General features: G+C 37.0%; 2 protein-coding genes across 2 annotated transcripts; one reads left to right on the top strand and one right to left on the bottom strand.

The window, feature by feature from the left end:
• The first annotated feature begins 793 nt into the window (after positions 1 to 793).
• On the top strand, positions 794 to 2,743 carry LOC105120600 (C2 domain-containing protein At1g63220-like). The gene is made up of 7 exons (XM_011018857.1): positions 794 to 975; positions 1,083 to 1,187; positions 1,345 to 1,471; positions 1,575 to 1,646; positions 1,735 to 1,780; positions 1,910 to 2,204; positions 2,401 to 2,743. The coding sequence occupies exons 1-7, from the start codon at positions 933 to 935 to the stop codon at positions 2,457 to 2,459; spliced, it is 747 nt and encodes a 248-aa protein (XP_011017159.1). The 5' UTR covers positions 794 to 932; the 3' UTR covers positions 2,460 to 2,743.
• Positions 2,744 to 8,098: 5,355 nt separating this feature from the next.
• On the bottom strand, positions 8,099 to 10,105 carry LOC105120599 (F-box protein At1g47056-like). The gene has a single exon (XM_011018856.1). It carries the CDS (start codon positions 9,872 to 9,874, stop codon positions 8,273 to 8,275), a length of 1,602 nt encoding a protein of 533 aa, XP_011017158.1. The 5' UTR covers positions 9,875 to 10,105; the 3' UTR covers positions 8,099 to 8,272.

Below are 10,105 nucleotides of genomic sequence, written 5' to 3'. Positions count from 1 at the left end.
TCATGGCCCGATATAAATCATTTAAACATATAGAAAGACTACAAGGCCCGTCTTTCCAAAAATCTGTTTTAACCTTCTGAATTAATAGCCTGGCTTTAAAGTTCACGCGTCACTGTTTAATATTGGGCTTCTTGACCCGGACTTAAAGAAAGCAGGAGTATAGCATGTAGCTATATTTTTTATTATTTTTTATTGGCAAATTGCGGCCACTTAGAGCTGACAGATTCTCAATCAGAAAACGTGGAAACTGGCAAATTGCAAATACCAGACTGATTTACAAAAGTCAAAACGTATAAAAAGGCCAATTGCATCACCAAACTATTTTACAAAAGTCAAAGGATTGATTAAAAGACAAGTAGAGAAGTTGCTAAATAGAGCTGGGACTACGGAGCCATTGCCTCTACGGGGAGTGGAGGGTTGTCAGGAAGTGAGTTTTAATTTATTTTTTAATTAAAATTTATTTTTCTGGTTTTAAATGTATTTTTTTTTAGAGTTTTTATGTTATATATTAATAATAAATTTTAAAAAATAAAAAAATATATATTATTTTAATATTTTTTCAAACAAAAAATATTTTTAAAATCAGGTTTTATTGAGCTTATCATTGTCAACTGTCGAAATAAAGAAACAGCACCACCATTTCTTCCATGTTACTGTGGTTAAATCCACCGATTGCTTGTTAAAAAAACAAATCAGACTAAAATTTGAAAAATTCTACGAAGACTTTCACAATAATGATTGTTTACAGAAGGGGAATTTGTCGCAACTAATGATGATCCCTTGTTGTGATCGAGTAGTGAAAGCATCGGCTAAAAAGTCTACGTCAACTCTTCCCATATCACCAACCTCTATTCCTACAGCTATAAACAGCTGCTAATTCTGTATTGATTCAATATCGCTAAATAACCAGCCTCATTCCCGTCTAAGTAGCCATGGCGTTCTGTGGAATCCAAGGCTTTCCTCTTGAGGTCACTGGTATGATTACCTACCTAGCTCAGACTCGTTAAGTATCAATCGATCATTTTGAAACTGACTAGTGACCATCGTAATTATCTCTCTGTTCATAATGCCTTTCTTTGCAGTCGTTGCTTGTTACAATTTGGAAGACAAGGAATGGATATCAAGACAAGACCCATATGTTAGTGTTGAGTATGGAAACACTAAGTACCGAACCAAAACGTGCACAGGTGCCTATATCTCCTGAATTTTGCTTTCATGTATAAATAATACATGCGAAACCACTTAGTTTTTAATCTCAAGAATCTTCCTTCATGTTTGCTCTTTCTTGTTTTCCGACGTAAGTTAATTATTGCATTACTTGTAAATTTTGATTCACTGAATCAGATGGAGGCAGGAACCCCGTTTTTCAAGAAAAGTTCATTTTCACACTTGTTGAAGGCCTCCGGGAATTGAGCGTTGTGGTTTGGAACAGCCACACCCTCTCTGCTGATGAGCATATTGGCACCGGAAGGTAATTTGTTGTTAGCCCTCAAGAAGCAGTCAGGAAAAAGAAATTGAAATGTTTAGGATCTTACTGATCACTTCGTTGTATTCCTGGAACCTGCTTGATGTAGAATCCAGCTCCATAAAGCCCTTTCCCAAGGTTTTGATGATGCTTGCTGGCCCATACAGAGCAAAACTGGCAGGTTTAACATGAGCTCACATAACCTTCTGTCGTTAATTGACTCTTGTCAGTATTATTCTTGAATTTCTGATACATTCTCTCCAATGCAGGCATTCAGGGGAAGTTCGGCTTATGTTACACTACTCAAATCCCAATGTATTTTCAATCTCAAAAATTACTTTGCTTCTCTTGCAAATTAATAGATCAATATATTCACATGCATGATAGAGAACTGGTTTGCCAACAAATTAATAAAAAATGGTTTCTTTTGTTGGAGCACCACAGCAACATAAAGGGAAAATGACACCATCAGATTTAGGATCAAAATATGCATCGCCACCACTGAACCAGGTTCTGCCATACCCTTCCATGCCACCAGCACCCGCTGCTCTTTATCCTGCTACAACTACCTACTCCTCCCCTTCTCCGTACACGGGGTACTCTCCAAACCCTGCGAGCTATCCGCCGCCGCCTCACATTCCTACTCCAGCTGGCTACCCTCCGCAAGCGAATTTTCCTGCAGCCTACCCTCCCCAAGCATATCCACCTGCTCCACAGCCCTCAACGTACTATCCTACAGGTAAATTAACGCTTCCTTGCTGGTTATATATAGGGAAAGAAAACTTTACCCAGATGATTCATGTACTTGTCAGGTTTGTAATTCTCAAAATCTTAGACCCGGAGTCCTCACCTTCCTCAATTCCAAAGTTATTTATATTTATTAATGGTTCTAATGTAGTCTAATAAGTGGTGTTTTTTCTCTCACTTGATGGCAGGTGCATCCGGGGTTTATCCACCACCACCACCAGGAATATATCCGCCGCCGCCGTACTGAGTTTTTTTTATTGGATTTCTTTTTTGGGTTAAACAGATAATCTGCAGAAGAAATAAAATTATTTCTCTAGTAAATAAATTTACTCGACTGGGAGCGCAATTTCTACCGTCCCTTTCCTTTTCTTAAAAAATGTGATTGCTTTAATTATATACATGATCAATGAATTAGTTCTCCTTCAGCTCAAGCAATTGTATGTGATTGACTTTGAAATTCATGTGATTTATTAATATCCCGACGTTGGTGTTTATCCTTTCATTTTCCAAATAAAATCGCTGGGTTGTCAGAATTTCTTATACACAAAAAAATTCCCAAATGTTAAATAACTAAATTTATTGATTCATTATGGTTTCAGTGTCTATTTCTTCTTCTTCTTCTTCTGAAACTCTTGCTCTCGATCTGCTGCTTTTATCATACATAACAAGCCATCTTCTTTGAGTTATCTAGTCTATATTACCTCTCTAATGAGATCAATGTCGGTTCGGGTTGCTTAAAACCAAAATTTGTATCAAACCCGCCTTCATTTATTGTCAGATTTCACCCTTTTTTTAATTTATAATGCTGGTTTGGCTATGATATGATAATATTAGCAATTAGCGTCACGTTAGTCTTGTGTTGCGCCAATTATACGTGTAGAGTTGTGACACAGTTTTTATGTTTTTTTTTTAGGTGCTGTGGTAATAATTATTTAAAAAAAATATTTAAAAATATGTTAAAATAATATTTTTATTTTTAAAATATTATTGTTTACATCATTATATTAAAATAATTTAAAAATATTAAAAAATAATTTGTAAAATACAACAACAAAATAAAAGGCTGTGAGTTTTTTACCCCGATCCGAGATATCTGTTTTCAATTGGCATATCTGTTTATCCGTCCAAAGTAAGTCGGGTCAGGCACCAAAAGTTTCATTGTACACATGGCAATTTTGTAATTATCTTTGTTCAAGGCTTTTGATACCGTACATACGGCTAGAGATGGCAGCATGTAATTTATGCAACTCTTTTCTGTTTTTTTATGGTTTTTTTTTTTTTTAGCTTTACAGGTGGTTTATTTAACACCATAACCAAAACTTGAAAAAAAAAATTCAGTGTCTATATTTTTATTTTTATTTATCTAAGTGTATGTAAATTCTTTTTTTTTCTCCTTGTATGTTTTCCCTTTAAAAAAATTAATTGAGTGCTTTTAATTCTAAAAATTAGAAAATGCCTATCTTGCATCAACTTAAATAAAATTAAAATGACAAAACAACAAATAATTATTAATTGAAGTTAAAAGAAAATAAGAGCAAAAGGTGACTCATTCAAATAAGAAAACTCAGATTGATTCACTTGCTCATAAACGAAATAAATCTTTAATTATATCTTTTAAAGGTAACTTGCTCATAAACGAAATAAATCTTTAATTTATCTTTTAAAGGTAAAAAAAAATCATTTTTACAAATTTAATAATTAAAAATTTAAAAAAAACTACAGAAAAATTCTTGTATTAATTAGTGTGAGCGTCCACACCAAATTTCATCAAAATCTACATTTTTTTAATTCTATTTTGCTGCTTTTAATTTTTTTTTTTGTTATTGTTTTTACCTAGTGAATTATGATAAATCCATGAACACAAATCACAAACACAACAATCACAACTTTTAACCCAATTAACACTAACGAAAGAAGATTCAAAAAAACACAGAAGGCACAAAATTTCCACTGGTGTTGATTTATATTTTCTGGGTACTCCAAGTTTCTTCATCAATCTTGCTATTTTTTATTGGATACCGAGAGTGAAATTCCCACTAGCATGGTGAAAATATATTAAGCAATAATAGATTAATGAAATATGACAAGGATTGACCCCTGTGCTAGGAGGCCCTGGTGTTGATTTTTGAAATCCTGTGTTCCTGACTAGAACATTTTTGACTAATCTACATAACCCTCCCTTCTGAGCAACAAAAGATCAATCAATCATCATAACCCACAGAACCTACATCCTGTGCTTCAACTCCTACTGCCACCTACTTTTACTTTGGAAAATAAGCCCAAGAATTAGGGGGGGAAACAGGAGCAAAATAGTCCCATTAGATTTCAAAATCAGAAAATAAACTCCAATCAATCTCTTTCCTGTATGTAAGAAATATAAAAATCAATCTCTAATTAAAAATTGATTTGTCAGGGTTGTTCAAGTCAATGTGCAACAGCAATCTAATTGATTTGGAGTTATAATTTAGATTAGAAAATGTGAGATTTTATGGTGGAGCTGGTGAGAAAGGATGAAAGATGAAGAGAGACTGCTTGGTTGAATTAGGTTGTTGATGGGGTGTGATGTGTTGCTTGAATTTCTTGGTGGATTTGGGATTGAATATGTTGTTGTTTATTACCAACCACCCAGGCTTTTTGTGAAATTGAAAGGAAAAGAAATAAAAATAGAATGAGAAAAAAACAAAAAGGCTAGAATGTCATGTGTACCATCTTATCAGTTATATTGGACTCTGGTGATAATACACACACACACACACATATATATATTTCCAGCCAGCAGTATGAGCTAGCCCAAACGGCTAGAAGGGGGAAGGGCATCCTGACACTGATACTAGACGACACCCAGCATCCAGTTTGTCTAATCTTGCCATCTATTTTTTTCGAGTTTCCAAAGTCTTAACACGTAAACTTTTTTATGTATAATTATTTTTTATATACGCACCCAATTTTGTAAGTGCAAAATAGGCATCTTTTACACTAATGACACTAACCATGACAGGAATTTTCACTAAACACGACATGACACAACCAACGGTCCCTATAGCTAGCCAAAGACTTTTCTTAAACGAAAAGCACCAAATAACATTGACAAGCACTTCTTTGTCTTCTCCAATGGATTCCCAGCCTTGCAACCAATGGTAAAGACCCAATCACCATGTAAGAAAACCATGTTCATCCTTGACCATACAAAGCCAGGTCAGGCAACATATATGTTGTCCAAGTTCCAGGCCAGCATTAGTCATACAAGTCGCTCTCATGCCATACAAGCAAGAGCTGCTTTTAGTACAAGCTCTTTACACAAGGCTAGAGACAAAAGTTCAAGCTCATTATTTCACCAGCTCAGCCAAGATGCAACCATAAAAAAATCTATATTCTATAGTTTTTCCACTCCTCCATCATACTTCTTCTGCCCATAAATTAAAAAAGGAGGGATTTTATGCCTGCACTAGGAAAAAAGGATTGAAGTTACACTTTGATTATGGTTTCACAACACGAGAACATTTTAAAAAAAAAGGAATTTAGGCTAGTGAACAATGTTTTAAATTGTGGTTTCAATCAAACAGGATATCCAAGGAGCTAACGATTACAGTTGTGTGGCATATAAAATATCTTGCACTCATGTCAACAATTATTTTTTAATTGAATAATATAATGTTACGTTAGCAACGACCGCGACACCACCATAGCAGTATTTGTGTCTTTCCGTTCTTTTAAAAAGTTTTTATTTCTTTTTAAATTATTCTTCTATATAAGTTTAAAAAAATAAAAAATATATTATTTTAATAAATTTCCAAACAAATAATACATGGAATAAACAAATAGCCATTTCAATCTCGAGGTCTGCCGAGTGCGAACTTTTCCATTGCGTTATGAGTACTGCGCTCGTTTTTTAAAACCATGATTGTGAATCGCATCAGAAGGAAGCAACGTTCATTCCAAAGGGCGGCAGGCTTTCTCAAATGTTTAACCATTGAAATCAAATTTCTTTTTATCCCCAAAAAAGTTTCTTCCAGACCAAGTAAAAAACATCAATAGTTGGAGGCAAAGAGGGAATCAAGGTCTCTCTGAAGACTCGATTCGTATTCTTTAAAGTGCCCGCGCGAGCCTAATAAAGTAATCGCCTTCAAACTGACATTGCGCGTTTACATTTAACACCGACAGCTCCCAAACTGGGAACCATCTGATTAGCAAAGAGAACACTTTCGCTTCTAATGTGGGAGTCTCGCCTCAAACAAGGTATGGTTGATTTTCCGCACGGGAGAAAACACAAATTTTTCAAAGAAATAATAATAACAATGAAGGGCATGTCTTTGCAGACCGTTTCCAGTTAGATAAATAAAGTCAGCTGTCACTCCCAATCAAAAACAGGAAGCTATACCTTGACTTCCATGTAAGAACTAACCAGTTCCCTTGAAAGATATTCCATCCGCTGGTGTGCACTGACCCATGCCTGCAAGTCTACGGATGCATAGCTTTGTTTCGCTTGCTGATTGCTTTAATCACCCCCACAAACAAGAAAGAGAGTCTTTCGATTCCTATGCCTCGCAAAAATAACAAATCAATCTGAGAATACAAAACACATTCCTTCATTTAATGGATTAATTTACAGCACCTCTAAACCATAATATATTAATCTACGTGGCACTTACATTTACAATTACTCACCATGCCATGGAAGAAAATGGTTTCAAATGCAAAACATCTCGGTGAAAGAAACACAAGAACTGAAGCACACTGTACCTTTTGGTTGAGTGAAATACCATCGTACAGCCAAAGAAGCCTAGCACTTCTCCAGTGCTGAAATAGCTGTCACGGCAGAGAAATAGCAAATCAAGCAATTGTAGTGTTTTGCCGATTGAGCCAACAAAAATGATTAAGTCAGCACAGAGCTTGCTTGCACCATATGCTCGAAGTATAAAGATCCTCGCACTACACTGCATGCAAGAAGCTTGAGGGTCAAGGCCTATTTGGGTTATAAATCCCAACAAATATATTTTTAGTCTAGTGTTATAACATATGCTAGTGTGCGGGTTGTGTGCGCAATTGTTATACCACACTAGTAACACTTGTAATTAATCCTAACACGTAACTAATTAGTCTACACTGCCTTCGAGAAACTAAAGGATCAAAGACTATCTGGGAAATAAATTCCAACAAATAAACAGTGTTCGGGTGTCAATCTGTGTGTTTTAGAGAGAAGTTTCATAAAATAAAAGTAAATTACCACTTATGACAGGCTCACTTCATGAGAGATTGCATAAAACAAAGGTAAATTACCATTTACTACAGATTCACTTCATTGAGCAAGGCACGCGAGAATCTGATGATAGACAAAACAGTGTTTGGAGATTTATAGACTGCATAATGATTGATCCAGCATCAAGACAATCTGGCGTAACTCACGGCAATCAGCTTTTCATTGAGTCATTGCCATATATATATATATATATATATGATAGAAATCTGTCACGGCAATCAGCTTTTCATTGAGTCATTGCCCCTTATATATATATAGAAATCTGTCGCTTCAAGAATTAGACTTGTACTTGCATGATGCAGCTTATGCAGCAATTGTAAATGTATAACTAGGTGAACAGAGACTAGTAGACAACAAAATAGTATAACTAGGCACAACCTGGATCGTATTAACAAACCAAACAGTTAATTTTCAACAAACAATAGTATAATGCAAAGATGTATCTCCCAGGACTAGAACCTTAAGAATCTTCTCATGTGTACCATCTTCAGAATCTTCTCATGTGTACCACCTTCCCAGAGAAGATACAAGTTATATAAATAGGAACAATCACAAATGTAAACCAGAAGCGTGTTATACAACTCACAGCATAAAAAACACAAAGGCGAAGTGAGCAGCAATCCAAGAAATAAGAAAACGATAACTTTTTTTATAGAATGTTCAATTTGAAAGGCAATAAACGGCACACAAAGTCAAATTAATTACATGAAAGGCAGAATCAGGTAATACAATCCAAACTAATCCAAACTGACCAAGGACAATAAAAGTTTTTCAATAGTTCAAATTTCAGGTTCACCGTTTCATTATCCTCGAGCACTGCTATTACCACTCGACCATCCTCTAAATGTGCAAGCCGCGAAACTTTTCCCGCTCCAAAGCCCTAATCTTGACTTGAAAGAAGTTGATCGTCCAGTAGTGCTCGGCGCAATGCTAGGCAGCGGCATTTGATTAGGGACTGAAAGAAACTCACCAACATTTTCCTGCACCCCACCATCACTAGCACTGGCATCCTGATGCTCGGGTTCCCCACTATCCAAATTGACCGCCAAAGATCCCCTCTTCATTCTCAACAAATCAGCACACTCATAAGTAACTGCTCTACACTTCTTCACCTTCACTTTAACCAAATTCGGGCACCCATTTGCAAGCGCTTCCATCCCATGATCTGAAACAGGACAACTCTTAATACAAAGCTTTTTCAATGCTACACATTTGGCTGCAATACAAGAAATCTCCACGTCACCAACAGTATCACTCCCACACAATGCTAGCCGCTCTAGATTCTGACAATTTGAAGCTAACAATTCTAAACTAATCTGTGTAGGATTCACCCCGATCAGCACCAACTCTTGCAAATTAAGACAATACTTGGCAACTGCCATTAACCCATCATCACCGATCCGATGTGCCTTCCAACCATCAATATGAAGCTTTCTTAGTAACCTACATCGCTCCGCAATGGAAACAAGTCCAATATCAGTACACTCCGGGGTTTTAACTAGATGCAAAATCTCTAAATTCAAACAATTAGAGATGGCTACAAGGCCAGTATCGCTAACTTGGAGCCTCTCTAAGTGGATCTCAACCATACCAGTAACCCGATCCGCAATAACTTCAAGAAGCTTATCCCAATCGCCAGAGCATCTAAAAAGCTTCAAAGTTTTCAAATTCTTTGACCCGATTATAAGCGGGCCAAAACACTGTCCATTGTAAAGTTCCTTTAAGCAAATCGTTTTAAGTGAAGCCGCAGCTAAACCCGGTCCAATCGGCTCGGCCATCGCGCCATCCATAATTCCTCGAAGCCGTTTTACCGATAAGTCCTCGAGCGACGGGCAATTATCAAGGATCGCGTTCATTCCTTTGGCTCCGAAAGTGCAAGATCCACACGATAACTTCTTCAATGCTTTACAATTTTTAGCGAAAGCTGCCATGCCTGCATCTGTGAGTTCTCTACATGCGCGGAGCTTGAGGCGCGTGAGGTTACGGCAACGAATAGATATTGCAACTAGCGCCTCGTCGCCGATGCTAACGGATCTACGGTCACATTTGAGAGCGAGCTTAGTTACAGCGTCGAAGCGAGAGAAGAGAGATGTTACGAAAGGAAGAAGATCTGATTGGGCGTTGAGAGAGAGTCGGTGACGGCTCTGTCCTTCGATTCTTAACCATCTCCGACAAACTAAAGAGCAGCGTTTCCGGTCGCCAGAACTAAGTGACTGGAAAATACAAGCTAAGCATTCATCAGGAAGATCTGAGATGTAATCAGGTGCTTCCTCGAGCACGTATTCGGTTTGTTCTTCTACTTGCATCGGAATGATGGGAACAGTGAATTTGGATTTTGAGCGCTGGCTGCTGAGATTTGAGTCTCGACGGCTTGTGATTAAAGCCGTCGAAGTTGTCTGGCCCATTCGCGGTGACTGGTTGATTGAACGGTGTAGATTTGCAGCTTCAGCTTAGGAGGGAGGGGCACAGTTTCTCTCGTAGTGCTTGATTGGCCTTTTTCTTTTTTTTTGTCTATTTTCAAAGACGGAACTGAAAATGGATTTCATTCGGTTTTATGGAATGGTCTCCTCTTTTGTTGAGTTTACGTGTAGTGGATGAGTTCTCATTTGTTTACCCCGCACTCTTCTTCCTGACTT

Source organism: Populus euphratica, unplaced genomic scaffold (assembly GCF_000495115.2).
Source record: "Populus euphratica unplaced genomic scaffold, PopEup_1.0 scaffold6.1, whole genome shotgun sequence".
Lineage (NCBI taxonomy): Eukaryota > Viridiplantae > Streptophyta > Magnoliopsida > Malpighiales > Salicaceae > Populus > Populus euphratica.
Note: the sequence above shows the minus strand (reverse complement) of the source record. Positions and strands in the feature narration are given on the sequence as shown.